Here is a 17,836-nt window from a genome sequence, read left to right on the forward strand (position 1 = left end):
ATGTTACACAATGAAGCAAAAGATGGATGGCCTAAAGAAAGCAGGGTTTACCATCAGATTCAGATGGGAGCACAAGTGAGCTGCTAAGAAAAGGAACAGATGGGGAGCTCACGGTCTTAGCCAGGAGCAAACTATCCAGGCCCTCATCCCTAGAGATATTTTCTGGCAGCAGGTCAGTGCCATTTGTCTGTACTACAAAGCAGCCCCTGATGAAAAGATACCATCCTGAAGTAGGTGGTCAGTGTAACAATAAAGGTGCACTTACATGGGCTCTTTGCCCTAGTGCTTTCCATGAGCATAAAAAGCAAATTATTATTTTCTCTGTCTGAAACCTGCCAGGCCTACTGCTGATGAATGGAACTCCCTACAGTTGCCTGGTACACCCTGGAACTGAAAAACACTCTGGGGAAGTGCTACAGCTATGAAACCTATGAGGTCTGGCATTTTGAATAGAGAGGCAACAGCCTTTCCTTGGATTACATAAAGATATGCCTCTGCCAGAAGCAGGAAGCTTTAGGCTGCCCAGCCTGGTGTGCAGATGCAGGCAAAACCCTGCTACATATGCTGAAGATTACAGGCAGAAAGATGCTGTTTTGTAGCTTGAGCCTGTTGAGTAAGGAGTTGTGTAGTTATCCCTTCACCCCAGCTTCTGATGTGCCCTCCTGTGATTTGTCCACGAGGATGCAGCCACTGGCTGCTGGAAGCACCCCAAAGGATGTGTGCCTCTGGTTTGCAAGACTGTCATTTTTGCAGTTTTCTTTGCCCCTGTATGGCTGTGCCTACAGCTATTTAAACCCTCACACATCCTGCATGACCTTGCCTTTACCACAGCACAGCCTCTGTGACAATCCTGAGTCACCCAGGGGATTTCTCCAGACAAAGACTATTTACCGGGCATGCCTTGAACCGCATTAAGATGGCACTTTGCTCATGTTGTGACACAAGAAGGACAGGCTCCATTACAAGCTTTTCCAGGATATCCTTCTGCCTGTTTCTTCTGTGCCAAGCAGTGCCAACCTCTTCAGTACTTTGGCATGTCTGAAACTTTATATAACACTGTACACTCACTATTTCTTGTCCAACTGCACGAGGGAGAAATGAAAACAATTTTCTTTTCAATATGTAAGTTGTTCTTTTTTCCATAGAAAAGGGAAAAAAAATGAACCTCAAGTTTTAGGTTGTGTTTACCATGACAGTATTTTCAAAAAGCAGTCACAGAAAAAACCCAATAGTGTTTCTTATTTTAATTTCATAAACCCAATATGAATAAATTTTATCAAGCCTGTAAGTATACAGAGGTGTATTCCTTTAATATTTTTGTCTACTTTTAGGTACAAATGGAAAAATGAGCTTACAGTTTAAAGCAAAATAAAAAAAAAAAAAGCCAAACAAACAAGGCTAAAAGTGAAAGAAGAGTAAGAAGAATGTGTGGGCTTTTACTTTAAAAAAGTATCTGGAAGACAAACAGAGGACACACAGGGAGAGCTAAGAGCCAGAGCAGCTGCTGATGCCCTTGAATTTAAATAGCATCTGAAAATCCAAGTCACTTAACGTGTAGTGAAAGAGTCCAAAACAGAGCAGTCCTTCAAGCCTCATGTACTCTGGGGCACTGGAAGTTCAGTAGCCATATTTTTCATTGAGATGAGTCTTGCCATCACCACTTTGACCTAATGGACAAAGAGGAAGAGTTGCATTATTCCTTTTATCCCTCACCTAAGAGAAATGTGTATCCCTGTATGAAAGAGTCTCTAGGTAGCACCAGCCATACAAGCGCAGAGGATACGAAGTCAGACTGCGTATTGCAATGTGTCTTTTGATTTACACTTAGAATTAATTTCAATTTTACTAACAGTGTTAAGATTACATCAGCTATTCCTGTTTGTGTGGCTGTTTTGTTTGGGCTTTTTTCTGGAGTCCTCATAATGCCAGCTTAGAAGGAATGTTTGACTATTTATTGTTAGGCAGAGCGAAAAAACAGAGCTCCCTCTTATGGACACTATCCCAGATCAGACTTTGGAGTTATTGAATCCAGGATTCTGCTCCTGTGGATTCATATGTCACAGATGTGCAGTCATTTCATTGAAGGATGATTCACCAGATTACAGTTTTCTTCAGTGAAATTTATTCTTATTTCTATACTCTTGCAACAGCCTTACAAAAATTATAGTAATAAATCTATCAAGTGAAGGCTAAACTTTGAAGTTACTCTGAAAACCTCAATGCACCAAAATGAGTTCTCTATTTTAGAAGAACTGAACATTCATTACCCTGTTTAAAAATAACTTCACCTAGCTAAAAACACCCTGGAACTAAAGATAAAAAATTATTCAAGTTTAACATATGTTGGATGAGTGCATCAATTATTCAGTGCCTTCACTGAAGCATTATCAATACTTTTCTCCAAAACAGCTGACACAGTGTTTATATTCCAATGATTTTTGAAAAAAACTGCAAAGAAGCATTTTTGGATTTCACAGACTTCTATGAAAACTGAGAATTCTGACATTGCTGGAGCATTTATCCCTAGAGGAGGTTTGAGCTAGTGTTTCAGCTAGGTTACCATACCACCATGTGAATGCAGTTAGCTCTCTCAGGTGTTACAAAACTGAAAAACAAACTTCAGGTGTCTCTCTCCATTTCCATGAAGCTACTACAGATATGGTCTGTATTTCACTGCAATACTTGCATGGCCATACAACAAACATGGGGCATAGCATGCCACAAAACATCAGGTTCTGGGTAAAGTATTCCTGAATCAGCTTTTTTCCAAGGACTTAGAAGGACATCCTGACGACTTATTAGGAAGATTCCTGAGTTATGAGACTAAAATCAGTAAGGAAATGGTTGATACCTGCAGGAGGAATCCATATGCAGTAGTCTGGGTCATCATCTGGGTACTGTGAGGAAAAAAAAGGTTGTTGGACCTGCAAAGAGAAGAAAGACTTTTTTAAGGTGCTGTACCCCTCCACCAATGTGTCACAACCACTAAATCCCTCACTAATTCAGAGATAAATAATCAGAAGTGAGGGTGATTTCCACAAGAGTCAGGGATGAAAACTAATACATAAGAAAAATCAAACCCTCAAACAGATCCAGTTCATTTCCATTGGAGTCACAGACTACTAAAAATGCTGTTTAGAGAGGACCTCTGGAGATCATCCAGTCCTATTTCTCCCTCAAAACAGAGTCTGTGCAGTTCTGGACAGTTTAAGTCTAATGTTTGGTGAAGTCATTTGGCATAGGATTTCTTTATGCAGGGAAAAGCTTTAGAGTAGAATTTTCAATAGGTGCTTTACTGATTTCAATGCACAATACCACTGAAAACTTTGGGTTTAAGGTGACTTTCAAACTGTAGCTTATAAAAGTTCAGGTATTATATAAGGGTAACTTAGTTTTCAAAGAGAAAAGAATGCTCATTGTTTTCAGGTCTCACTGGCATCCTGAAATGTTAAAGCAAACCACAACAGGTCACTTGCAATGCAGTTGTTGACACAGCAGTATCTTTCTGTCCCTAGATTTTTAGATTTTGCCACATCAGCATCATTTTCTCAACAACTTCTGTTTTCAACAACTGCAGGTAAAAAAAAATCATACAACTGTAGAGTACAAGACTTAAGAGCTCAAAATAATGACAAGTTACTCACTGATTTGCATTACTCTGTAGCATCATTGCAGTCTAAAGTTATGCAGTTGAAACAAATCTTCATTTCCTCAATAACTTTCCTTCCCCAAATTAACATCTAAAACAGCTTTTTTAGAAGACTAATGTTTTCCAAAGCATTAGAGTGCAGAGTTGTACAGCTTTTAAATATGGCTTGTGAACAATCACTTGGAAATTGTTTTTCCAGTTTTACATGATTCAAAGTTATTGAGATGTTACAAAAAAAAAAAAAAAAAAACCCAAAAAAAACAACCCAACAAAACCAATACCAAAAAAAACCAACTGACTTCTGCTTAATACTTTCCATGCAAGATCTGAGCCCAAAGGCAGAGACAACATGTGGAAAAAGTGGTTTGTCATGGGAGAAAGAATACATCTAAGCCATCTGGCCTTTGGAGAATGCTCAGTGTTAGAGCAAACTCTCTGCTGATGAGAGGTGCTGACTTGACTGCCTCAGCATGAGAAACTGCCTTGTCCTCCCATATTCATAAAAGTGGTAAAACTTGGGCTTTACCAGTATAAATAAACTCTCGATTTCTTCAGGATCTTCAGCGAGGCCAGCAACAAAAGACAGTTCTGAGGACTGTGCCTACCCAATCCCTGGGTCCTCAGCCAGGACTAACAAAGGAGCAGTCAGCACACACAGGATGCAGGGATCTGAGGTTCAGTAAGTGCTGCAGGGCTAAAATTAGATGGTCCCCACAAACAAACTGTTCCAGTGGTCAGAACTCATGGTCCACCAAGTACAGTAACCAAGTCAGCAGAAGGGTGGGATGCCCTCTAAAGGGAAGAGCCTCACAATAATCTTTAGGCTGTCAGAGAAGATCCTTTCCAGCTGGCAGGCAACAGGAAGGCAACAACTGACAGTGCCAAAATGTGCAAAGCTCACATAATTTACACTTTAATACAAATCTTATGTACAGGAGAAACATTATCTGGTACAACCACTCAAATTTAGTGGCAACTTGGTTGCAGAAGACATTAATCTCTCAAACTCATCTCTTTCACATCTTACAGAGAAGGATGAGGTTTGACACAGACTAACTGCAGCTTTAGTACAGTGTTCTGGGTCAGCCAATATGTATTTCCCAGGCTACTCTCCAAGCAAAGATCTGCACTGATATTCCAAAGCCTGGAGAGCACCGATGTTCTACAACACTTGTGATACAGGAGAAGCAGCAATCAGTACCTGCCAAGTGAAAAGGTGAAAAAACCAATTTTTGTGATTGAACAGGGAGCCTCTAGCATACCTGAAACGCTGTGCTTTACCTTTTCATTGGAGACCCCAAAATCTGTGTTCAATGGCAGTGTACAGTACTACATCTGGGTCTCAGTCAGCAGAGAAGCATTGCTATCACCAAGTTAGACTCCATCAACTTGTTACTCTTTCACTAAAAAAGAGCCTAGAAATGACTTCCTCTTAAGCTGCAGGAGTCATGGTATTATAACTGACCTTGCTTGAGCTATTGATTTTCTTAACTTTCTCAGATGTCTCTTCAGGTGCCTTATTTACTACCTTGGATGCTGGAAAGAAAGCAGAATGGTTTTATGACAGAGCCCAAATGACCAGTTCTACAGATATAAACTTACAGGAAGTTCACATAAAAATTAATACATCCATAATGAAATCAAAGATATCTCAATTCAACACAATTCTTACTTGAGAATAATACTGCTGGACATCTTACTGTTTTTCCTAGATTTAACTTAGGTTAAATACACTGTCAGTCACATAACTGAATGTAGTTTAGTAAGATCCTCTATTAGTGATTCTGTAATATTAACTTTAGTTAATAGCTGATGTTCATTTTCTAAAAGACACTCTCTGTAATCACTGCAGTGATTGATTTAGAAGGAAAGGAGCAGGAAATGTGCAGGACCAATTTGCTTTTTAAAAAAATAAACAAACAGCAAACTTTGAAGTTGATGGGTGAAAAGAACTCCTTGGTTTTCTGCCACTTAGTATTTGAAATGGCTCTCAATGGGTGAGATGATGAGGATAGATTCTAAGGAGTCTGAGTTACAAGAAAATAGAAATGTCATAAAAATCTCCTCCATGTACACTCAGCATTCTTCATTTTGAAGATCTGATTTTTTGTACATACATGCAGAGGCATTATCTAGGTCACCAGCAGATTATTACCTAATGTTATGTAGCATTTGTCACTTTATAAAAGAAAGTTTTGTCCTTCTGTAGTGTTAAGAGCTAGTGCAAGAGAATAACAGGAAAAACCATCATCATAGACTCCTAAATGAATGATTCTTCTCACACTGATTTTTTGGAACAAAAAAAAACCACCTCTAAACAGTTAATGACCATGAAAAGCAAGGACAGCTGTAATACAGTGGTGCCCAGTCTTTACCACACCCTTACCACTTCCCAAGCAAAACACAATCTTTCATTTCAATTCTAGATTCTTTAGGCTCTAGATTAGGCTCAGTTTGATTTAACCCACATAAGATACTAAGTCCTTTAGTCAGTTTCTAAACCCACATGCTATTACAAAATATTGTATTGTACTGTTCACCTTGGGATTTCTCTTGCGAGGGTCCCATCTGAGATTCATTCCTCAATACCTTTGGCTCAGGCAGAAAATCAACCCCTGTAACACAAGAAAGGAAGAGCTTAGTGGCACTGCAGTAACTCTGATGAGCAAAGTGCATCCCTGAGACCAAGTATAAAAGGGAACTCTGCTACATTTGTCTCAGGAACAACTCTTCTCTCCAAAGCCTTCCAAATTATTTCATCCACCAAGTCCATTGCAATACAATAAAGAAAATTCTGTGATCTGTTAAAACACTTTTCTGCAGCAACACGTCCAGCATTAAGCCAAAAACCTAGAACTAGCTTTCTGTTATCAAACATATTGTCCACTGAGAAACATCCTTACTGAGTTTTCAAATGAATCAGGCTGATGCAGAAAAGGAGGAACTGGAGATACCTCAAAGGTACCTTTCTGTTACCACTTTTGAAATTGTTTTTCTCCCTAAAAATGGATCTGAAGTTTTGTACAGACATTTGTTTTCTTATTATGTCACTTTTACTGCCAACAAAACATTGCAGTTGTTTTCATTTGGACAATCAATTTAATGGAAACAGGGCTTATCAAAATAGAACTTCCTTACATCCAGGAGATTTGTTCTTTCACCAAAAAGCATGAAAAACTGACTGCCAAGCAGAGTTTCACCTAGAACCATGTGAAACTCAGCTGCTGCCACTGTGGACTCATGGCAAGAAAACTATGGAAAATAAATAGGCTGGAGAACCTGTGACTCAAACATTTGATTCACATAGCTCTTAAAGTTCAGCATTAACAGACTCATCTTCATTACTAGAAAAATCAAAAACAATGGTTTACCGTCCTGAAGGGATTCTAGATTTTTGTTATTGCACGGGGAGCCATCAGGAGCATGAGTTTCTTTCCCTGTTTCTTTTTCTACTGTCATCTTCATTTCCAGGTTTGAAACTACTGCATCTGCTTCTTGCTGCTCTTCCATTTCTTCCTCTTCCTCCTCCTCCTCCTCCTCTGGTCCATCATCTTTTGTTTTCAACAAGCTTTCAGGGATGTCTGGACGCTTAACAGGCAACTTCTGCAAGACAAAGACTTGGGAATCAGCACCAAGACAGAGGCAGATGTCACAGATACTCATTACAGGAGAAAGCACACACATCACTGTCAGGGACAGGTGACAGGTAAGAAAACATTCAGGATGACAAATAGTTAGGATTTAAGGAAAAGTTATTAGTAGAGATGGCAAATGAAAAAACATATCCAGTCCATAAACAAGGAGTGCAGTCTTTTTTAAGAGGTACACTGGAAACTGAATCAATCATGGATATGATCTTGGCTATGAAGATGAAGAAAAACAAGAAAAGGACTGGCTGCTGAGGCAGAGCACTGGTTCAGCCTCATGTCCCCAGACTGCCTCTCTTGATCCACTGTCTTTTGATCACAGCTGTGCCCCAGGAAACAAGGACACAGAATGGCAACTGCTGGCAGCAAACAACATCCAACAGTCCCTGCTCATTGCCCATGCGCCTTCCACTGCCACAGGCTGCACCTCCATGCTGTTTCCATGCATGTTAGAACACACAGTTGCTATCTAGAGCCCCCACAGCCTGAGAAGGTGGTCCCACAAACAGCCACTGACCTGCAATACTTACAAGTCCAACTTACCCCTAGGCTTCCAGTTTTCAGTTTGAATTTGCTCCCCCCTTTCATTGCACCAAAGAGAGGCAGGTTCATCTTTTTAGGCTTGTTCTCTGCATTCAGACTGTAACTCCCACCCCTAATAAAAATTAGACATAAAGGAAAACAATATACAAAGTATCAAACAAATCTTATATATATATAAATGCAAAAAAAAAAAGTCTGCCTACGAGCAGATGATATATAAAAATTTTTTTATTTCTCTCCCACTTGCAACATCCAAGGAGGACACTGCAGGAGATGACTCCACCATCCTACATATATGTTGTAGGATTCACATGCCATAATAGGAAGCAAAAAATAAATGAACAAGGAAAAAACCCTCTGTATCACATAGACTCTCTTAAATTCAACTGCATACATACACACATTTATATATAAAAACACACTTGGAGGCCAAACCCTAATTTAAATGAAGCTCTAATCAAGCTGCCACTAGTAAATGAACCCAGCATATACCCTCTCAAACTGCAGTGGTACTGCTAGGCAGTAGCTGAACAGCCACTGCATTTGACTTCCAAATACATTTCACAGAGTGAGAGTGGGTTTCATGTTGTACGTAGTATCTGTAATATTCTTCAGCTCCTTTTGGATGCACATGGGAAAAAATTAAAGAAGCTAACAGTCTGCTTCCAGTCCCTTACCCGTGCCATCCTGCCAGCTTGGGCTGGTCTCACTTCAATGTGTGCATTTCCCTCAGCCATAGATGCTACAGTAGCCCAGAGGCACTGCAGCTCCTTAAAGAGAAGAGCCAGGTAGTTTGGAAGGCTCTCCTGCTTTTGTGATTGGAAAGCTGCCTATTTACTGGGTTTGCACAACTGCCCATGGAAAAGAATAAAGGGAGAAGTAATTGTTTGATGTTTTCACCAAGACTCACTGGGGCTTCAGCTCAGGTAGTTCTGTAGGCTTGACAAGCTTTATCAACCCTTTCAGTCTCTGCTGCTCTTTCTTCAGTTCAAAGGACCGCAAGTGAAGCTTCTTGCGTGCCACGCTGTCTAACGTGCATCCTGATTTCATTTCAGTCATGAACTCATCCAAGGAATCTTGAGCTGCTGGATGGGACTGGACTAGGCAAGATAAAAGGAAGATATATAATGTTATGTTGGGGAGATAACTGTAATCATCAGGTCCTGCCTTTAGAGAATAAGGTACATAGGAACAACTATCCTCTCTGTGAGTTCCTGTTGAATTGTGAAATAATGGAGTTGTCAGGCCTGGAAAGATGAAAGTATTTCTCCTAACAAAAGCCTGAAAGTAAACTTTAATTCACTTAACTAAAAAAGCCTCTCTTAAAATGAATGTTTCTTTGTGAGTGCTATTCCTGGTTGTTCATCTCACTTCTATATCTGCTATCCCTAAAAAAGTGGCTTAGGGATTTTTTTTGTAGTCACATACTAAACTAATCCCAGCCACACGAAAATGTACACCACTGCATAGGGAATCAGATTTTGACGTTCCTGGGATGTTTATGTCATAACATTTGCAAAGTTCAAAATCAATCAATGCTGCCTTGTACTCCTGAAAGAGTGCATACACACCAAATTTCATGCATTAGGCCAATCATATAGAATGTACCTTTGTTTTCACTGGATTTTCTGCAAGAAAACTGCTTTGAACTTGAAAAAGAGTAATGATAGTCTTTCTACTCCACCTGATTTCAAAATATTAACAATATTATGCATACTTGACTAATTAAAATAAAACTCAGGAGGTAAAACTAAATCTCTAACAACTAAGAAAAATAAATACTCCTATAATACTTGGATTTAAAATAACCAAACAAAAAGATCCAGAAAAATCCCTTTCTGTGGCTTGAACAGTATTTCAGAAGTTGTTATACGGTATTCAAAAATAACCTGGAGGCAAACAAAGAAAAATGTTCTTGCCAGAATTTTAACAAGTATTTTGACAGATAGTTTTATGCTTTTTAATATTCACTGGAAAGTGGCAAATTCAATATGTATTTTCTGCCTTATAAGTGTTTTTGTATATATGCACAAGCGTAATTGTTTGATCAAAGAGTTATTTTCAGTTCAGCTTGAGCTAATTAAGTAGCACTTGATATTTTAAATGCATAAAAATAAAACAGACTAAGTTATTCTAAAGATACATATTTGGGCAGTTTTACAAGACTTTAATTAGAGGAAAGTCTAATAAGACTCATGCTTAGAAATGGATTCAATTGAAAAGGGTATTTCTGACGTAAAACAAAACAGAGTTTACCATTTGAAAATACAAGAAAGCCATTAACAGTAACTGTTCAAAGACATACAGAATTAATAGGCTTCAAAAGATAAGAAACAGTTGTAGCATCTACCTCCATGCAAGCATAAATGATGACAAAACATGTCATAAAAGAAATTCTGATAGAAATACTCTTTCTTTTCATCACAACTATTTATACAAACTAAGATAAAAACCAGCAGTGAGAAGGTATTGTTAACAATGACTAAACCTCCTTGCAGGCAGGAGCTGAGCAGAATGATAATTAGATTTAAATATCAAATTACAAAGATGTGGTTTAGTGAATAGTCATATTCTCCAGAACAATTAAAGCTCCACAATTATATTCGGAGCTCACTGCTGCACTGCAGAGTGGTGTAAGTTCTTCAGTCAGTGAGTGATGCTCAGGTAGTTGGAGCACCCCTTCTTGCAAACTGGATTCTCTGCTCCATTCCACCAACAATGCCTAATAGCAGCCAGTTCAGCTTGCATTACAGTTAGCATTCCTTATCTGTTGCAGCAGTTTGCTACACTATTGAATTAAAATCTGACATTACTAGGAGGTGAATCAATCATGTCTAGTATACTTTATGTCCCAGTGACAAAAAGCTACAGGGCTATTTACTGCACCATCAACTTATTGATATTTTTCCTGAACAGGCAACCAAAGATGAGACTGAAGAGCTCCACATATTTGATCTGCATTCAGCAGCACCAGTGAATGAGTGATACCAAGTCAGTCCACCAGTAATTAGTTCTGAAGAACCCCAGGGAACAATTTGTGAACTTCTACTGAGCCTTTTTTAGACAACTACTTAATTTCTCCAAGTGCTTGGTAAAAGGTGTAGCAATTTAGCCTCTCATTCACTCACTAGTGTCTCTATACTCTTGTCTTTAGCCTCCAAATAATCAGTAAGATCAAACAAAAGTGCATTGAGGTTTCAGAACTGGATGTAATGCAGCAGTTTTGCTAGACAGATCATGACATTGGGACAAATGTTTCATGGTCAATAACCCTGCTCCTGGCTTTCGCAACATCTGTGATTAACCTAAAGCATTCAAATAAGAGAAAACCAAAGGATCTAGAAAACACCCAAACAAATCACCTGACTGATGCAATATTTGCTATGTTTGCTTTACCCTGGCCCAGTTCTAGGGAATTCCCATTCAATACTGAATGATTCTGTGCTTCAGTAAGTGCCAAGACTGCACTTTTTTCCAAGGCTCTAAACTAGCTGTGTAACCACTGCAATTTACAAAAACGTGTATTGGGATTGCATGACCAGGTTTTGGTAGGGAAGGGGCCTACAGCATTATATGGTGTTAGCAGAAGTATAAAAATGACCTGACTCTCCCTTCACCCAGTCTCTACTACAGTGTAATTCAACAGTCTTGTTGAGAAACAGCATCAGTAGAAAGAAAGGTATGAGAAGATTAGAAAGCTTGGAATTACACCTCTCAGACAATCTAAGCATTAGCTTATTTTGCCAGTCAATTGCTAATTATTTATCAAAAGTATAAGGCTGAAAACAATTCCTTCAAACATGCAGAACATCAGTTTAAATGCTTGGTGGAATGGTACTGCTTTTTGAACAGGGATCTGGCATAATTAATCACCAACAAAGATGCTGATATCGATGAGTTTTGGTGTGGAGCTGAATAACTCCAAAGAAACACAGCCACGTAACACACAGAAGATAGCCCAGCTGTCACATTGCTGCTGGGCTTCTTGGAGAGAAACTTCTGACAAACTAATGGTGCAACCTTCATTAATGCCAACACTGTTAGTAAAGTTTTTGTGTGAACAACTAGCCTAAACATATTTCCTTCCCACCTTCCTTTCACTCCATGAGACATCATCAGTAACAGAAAGCAAAATGCAGCCATTGGTACAGTCTGCTTTTAAACATAACTCACTAACAGATACCATCACTAGTCTGGGAAGGCTCTGCCTTTAGAAACAAAGGCATAATCCTAGAGCCTGAATGGCACTCTCCTCTACTGGCATGTTCACTGAACATATGGGTTGAGTGTCAACTGCTTTGTCTCCACATTTTTCACTTCCCACCTTTCCATTATACAGTGTGTTTATAACAAGAGAAGTGAAATAAAATACATTACCTTTTCTGTGAGTTTTTTCCTCCTCCCTTATAAATATTTTTTAAGGGAGTGGAAAAAACAGTGTTTCTCAAATTGGGTCATTTTCAGCAATACGGGCAGATAAACAGTAATAATACTCACTCTCTTAGAACTCCAGGAACTTGTACACTTGCCACCTTACTTGAACTTAGGTGTTGCTCTCTTTGGGAACAGCTGCATTCATTTGCAAGTGACTATAAACAGAGTACATAAACTACTGGATGAAGACTGTAAGAATTCTCTCAAGCTAACTCAGTGACCTGCAAACCTTCCTATCCCTTTGTGAAAAGTGGACACTGAAAAGAACAAACAACCCAAACCTTTGAAAAGAGAAATCTCTCACTGTGATCAAATAAACTTCATGCCTTACCTTTCCCTGAAACCTTCAGCTTCTCTGTTATGTCAGAAAGCTCATTTTCTGCTTCTTTTAGCTTTGTGACCTATGAGAGAACAACATGCTTAGAAGACTTTACCTTGTTAAAATCTCATTTTAACAGTTACCCAAGTATCCTAATCACATTACTTCCACTTTTCTACTTCTGAGCTTTGACCAGGACTTCCTGGGCTGAAAAAAATTAGAAGTCTAGATTCTTCCTAACCTATTTAATAATTTTTTGACATGGAAAATTATTTAAACCATTTCTGAAACACGAGAGTATACATAATTCTTCTGCAGCAGTGTTATACCACCACTGAACCCTCCAACCCTCTGTACCCCTCACAACCTACTGTCTTTGTAGGATTTGTTTGTCATATGCCTGTCAATCCAGGATTCTTATTCTTTGAAAGAGAATGAGATATTTCTTTGAGATGTGTTCTGTAGACTTAAAAGCTTGGAATTATTTTCCAATTATTTAGAACTAATTTAAAATTATCCTGTTCTGGCATTTTCTTCATCCACTGCCATGATCCACTACGATTTCTTCTCAGTCATAATATAATACAGGCATGAGAGAGTAGCTCTGACATGTCATAACAATTGTTCTTACCAGGGAGTCATAAGTCTCTGGCTTTTCCTCTATTTTACCAGCTTTCTTCATTCTGTTCAGTCGTTTCTTTTCCACAGCACCAGTTCGATCGAGGAAGGTGTCATCATCACTGTCATAAAAATCCTCATCTTCCCAGTTCTTTGATTTCCTTTTTCGGGATACTGAGAAAGACATAGGAGAAGGCAAGAAACAAAATGATTTGCATATCACTCAGCAATAAAGCAAATTCAAGACAGCAATCTCAAATCCCTAATTTAGGGCATTTAGAATGATCACAGTTATTCACCTGCTTCTTGCCTCAGTACTCCTCGAGCATCAAGCAGCCTGCAAGCTTCCAGTGCACACTGTATCATTGCTTCCTTCTTTTTTCCTGAATGGAGAACCTCTGCCACCAGCTGCTTCCCTGATGCATCATCCACAGGCAACCTGTTCAGTTTGAAGGATCAGAGAACTGCTCAGATACAAACAGCTTTGCAGGGATGCTACCCAGATATTTTACAATGGCATTGCCATTTCATTTTAATTTTTTGTTGTGCTAAATTTTTCCAATTTTCATTTCTTACAGAACCAATCAAAACACAAGCATGATTTCCTAATCATGCAAGTTAATTTGTATTTCACTGGTTTAAACAATAATTTTTCCTCTATTTATTCCATTAGAAATACAGGAAGTTAAAATGTTAAATGTCAATCCCTGAATCATTTTAAGTACAGGTATCTTGTATACATACAACACGAGTAACAAATAGTCTCCATAACGAAGCAAAGGATTTTTAAGCAGTACAATTATTACCGTGTTGACACTTGTTGACTTAATTTCCACCTCACTTTCTCCTGTCTTATAAAAGAATTACATTAGTGGCCTCTAGCAGAAAGCCCTCAAAAACTGTCATATACCATACAGGAACTGAAATTGGGCACACAGTAGAACTAAGTTTAGGGGTTTTTTGATCTTTCTCATTAGGAATTGAAAAAGATTGTTTCCTAGTTTCTTCTCTTGTATTTCTATTTCACATACTGCTCAAAACAAGGGGAGCTGAAAGAACCTAAACTCTTGCTTTCTCAATTTTCATCCCCTAGGAAAACCAAATCATGTCAGAACAAAAAAGGAGCACAGACACTGAATTAGGCAATGATCCTTGAACTTATGTCTCAGTATCAAGGCTTAAGTCTAAATTCAGTTGGCTTCCTTGCCAAGTGTGACACAACAAGTAACTCCTTCAGCTTCTATTTGCAAATTCAACAGTCAACTTCCATGCACCAAAGGACTGGAGATGTACATACTTGATCCTGCATAGCCAGCTGTTGTGCCCACGATCATCATACTCATATTCTAACTCTTCTCCTAGAGAAGAAAAGAAAATTGACGTAGTAACGAAAATTGAAATAAGCAGGAATAATCTTTATAGCAGAGAAGAATGCCATGGGACATTCTTCTAAACAAAAACGGATATAACAAGCTTTTGTTACATACCATGACTTTGTTTTACTTTTTTTTTTTTTTAAAGCTGTGGGATCTTCAGTTATGCTGATTTGGTTTTTGTTTTTGTTTTTTTTTCCAAAATCAAGGCTTTTTTCAGACCAAAAAAATCTCTAAGTGGCCTGTTAAAAACATCTAGTCCAAAGAAAAAAACAATCTTGTCTCTGTATGTATTAATGTAAATGATGCTGAAGCAACAACTGTTTGCAATCTGAATTCACAGATAATGTTTGTCTTGAAGGTTGCTTTTTCACTTCAACAAGTAAGTGAATATTCTTCAAGTTTCACTAGCAACCACTGAAACTTTAGACCACTTAATTATTGCCCTTTGTCTTTTTTAGATTTTCCCATTTTACAGCTATACACAATTACAGCCATCTCTAAAAGAAATAAAACATCTCCAAAACATTTTCCGAAGTCTGAAGTTGAGGGGTTTTGATATTTCTGCATAGCTTCAAAGCATGGATGAAGTCTGAGTGTCACTCCAGAGGATACAAGTTGAAGAATATTCCAGAATACAAGCTGCTCATTGCAGTTTAGGAATTAGTAACTAAGACTCAGATATACAATGGCGAGCCAAGTTTTAATGAAAAAAACCCAAAACAAACCATCACAAATCCCCACCAAAACCTGATGAAACAAAAAATGTTACCCACAGTGTAATAGAAAAGTGTTTCTCCCACATGACACCTTAAATCCCCCTGAAACATACAACAAAGTAACACTTCACTAAGTAAAAAATCTAATTTAATTAAAAAAAAAGAAATAATTACCTTCTCTATCAAAAAAGCCCTGCAAGGCCTTCCTAGGGTCTTTCATATAAAAGGCATCTTGAACATCCTGAAAATCAACAGCAATAGGATTTTCTTCAACCTCATCCTCCTCAGCATCCTCACCTAGAAGACATACAAAGTCCAAAAAAACCCCGTGAAACATGAGAAAGAGAACACCAGCATATTTCAACTTTCAATCGTTTGAAAGAAGTAGCAACTACATCATAAAATTACTTCCCTTAAATTTATTATTCCTGTACCCAATAAAAAAAAAGTTTTTTTGCTATTAGCTTTTCAAGTAGGATTCAGTTTTGCAGATCAATGTCAGTTTCAGTACTTTCAAAGGTTTATGACCTTATACGTTTTCACTCAAAAAAACCCAACTCACTTTGTCGTAAAGAGTTCATTAATTATAATTTACCTAGCTCTAACATATGAACTTCCTGTTTAAATGTAAAGATAGCTATACTGCATAGAAGTCTCAAGCAGTTAAATTTCATCTCTTGGGCAAAAGTGTGGACATCATCACAGGAGCAACCCAAAGAGCATTAATTAAGCTCTAAGTTTCACAGCCTTTTCTAGTTATAGACAAATTACCTCCTTGTGTTTAAAAGGAGCTCATCAGATGTCAGCTTGTCACTTATCCTTCTTTTTAACAGCAAAAGGATTAATTTGTACTCAAAAAATTTGACTGGATTGTGACTCTTGTCAGCCAATTGGAATATTAACCCTAATATTCAGTGAAAACAGGCTTACAGACCTTTGAATACATATCAGCCAATCAATACATCATCACTTACCCATGCCCCATGAGCAGCTCATATCACTGTTCTGACTCCTTTCATTTCTCTCCTCTTTCTCATCTTCCTCATCAGAGTCCTCTCCCAACATTGTCTTTTCTAATTTTGCTTGCTGCTGCTTGCGTAGTGCCTTCAGTTCAGTCACAGTTAGTTCTGACTCAGACTCCTGGTCCTCTTTGGGTCCCTAAGTCAAAACAGAAAATTAGCAGAAGTGTTTTTAAAAAACCCCAAACATGTATTTCCAGCACACATGCAGGTTACATATAATCACATAAACACATCATTACACTGCTCTTCAAAAAGTGGAATTATTTGACCATTAGTTATGGTTTGCATTCCAAAATATATTAAGTTTTAATGGCATTTTCAAAAGAAGAGCACAGAGAAATAAGCATTATTGTGTACTTGCAGTCAGATCCATCTCACATATAACTAATTAAAAGGCTAAAGGCAAAAATTCATGTCAGAACTACACGGGTGAACCTGAGGAACGAGCAGCGTCTGAAGCGCATGTAAAACATGCAACGCGTTGTCCAAGTCCCTATTAATAAACACTCCCCTTTTTCACAAAGAAATATTAGTTCTTTATTTACTGGGGCATAATAGAGTCAGAAAGACATTCCTAATACACCACACTGTTGGTGAGAAACGCCTTTTGCACCACGGCACATCAGCAGAAACCCGCAGCCCCGCACCTCGCTGCAGAGCCGGCAGCAGACACCCACAGCTTTTCTCCCAGTAATCAACCCCGGCAGCGCGGGGCTGTTTCCAAACCGCCTCACACCTCAGGCGGTCACCCGATGGGGCCGGGAAAACTCCTGCGCCTGATGCGGGCCAGCCTTTACCACGCCGCACACGCTCCGGAGCCGCCCGAGCCCGAACCCCGACCCACCTGCAGCAGGAAAAGGCGGGAGCTGCCCCCGAAGCGCAGCCCGTGGCCCACCCGCACCCGGCAGTAGGTGCGGGGCGGCACCCGCGCCTTGTTGAGGAAGGTGCCGTGGGTGCTGCCCAGGTCGTACACGTAGAACCCGGCGGCATCGGCGCCGCTGGGCTCGTCGGGGGAGCAGCCGGCGCCGCGGTACTGCAGCACGGCGTGGTGCCGCGACACCGATGGGTGCTCCAGGGACACGGCGCAGCCGGGCAGCCGCCCCACCAAGAACCAGCTGCTGTCCTCCAGCCGCACCGAGCCCAGCAGCACGCCGCCCTTCAGCACCTCCAGCCCGTACCCGGAGCCGGCGGGCGGGCGGCTGCCCCACGGCGGCTCCTCGTAGCGCGGCGCTGGCGGCGCGGCGGCGGCTGCACGGGGGGCTCCCGGCGGGCTGGGCCCCGGGGCGCCGGGCCCGGGGGCGGCGGGCAGCGGGCGGCTCGGGCGCTTGAAGGTGGCGGGCTCGGCCTCCATTGCCTCTGCCGCCTCCGCCATCTTCCTGGGTCCGTCCCCAAACGGAGTCCTCCGGGGACGAGCGCCGCGGCGCTGCAGTGCCGGGTGCAGGGCGCAGATCCCGGGGTCGCTCCGCCGCCGCCCAGCGCGGCCCGGGGCAGCGTGAGGGGCGAGTTAGAGAG

At 40.1% G+C, this 17,836-nt stretch overlaps 1 protein-coding gene across 1 annotated transcript; it reads right to left on the bottom strand.

Moving 5' to 3' along the window:
- Positions 1-1,229: 1,229 nt before the first annotated feature.
- LOC121340646 (solute carrier family 4 member 1 adaptor protein) lies at positions 1,230-17,822 on the bottom strand. Its single transcript, XM_041413538.1, has 14 exons — positions 17,169-17,822; positions 16,277-16,460; positions 15,477-15,599; positions 14,508-14,568; positions 13,510-13,649; positions 13,224-13,384; positions 12,605-12,674; positions 8,750-8,939; positions 7,840-7,951; positions 7,021-7,252; positions 6,190-6,264; positions 5,115-5,185; positions 2,852-2,924; positions 1,230-1,667 (listed from the first exon to the last, which is right to left on the bottom strand). The coding sequence occupies exons 1-14, from the start codon at positions 17,694-17,696 to the stop codon at positions 1,618-1,620; spliced, it is 2,070 nt and encodes a 689-aa protein (XP_041269472.1). The 5' UTR covers positions 17,697-17,822; the 3' UTR covers positions 1,230-1,617.
- Positions 17,823-17,836: the final 14 nt, after the last annotated feature.

This window comes from Onychostruthus taczanowskii, unplaced genomic scaffold (genome assembly GCF_017590055.1).
Source record: "Onychostruthus taczanowskii isolate IOZ18803 unplaced genomic scaffold, ASM1759005v1 scaffold42, whole genome shotgun sequence".
NCBI classification, from domain to species: domain Eukaryota; kingdom Metazoa; phylum Chordata; class Aves; order Passeriformes; family Passeridae; genus Onychostruthus; species Onychostruthus taczanowskii.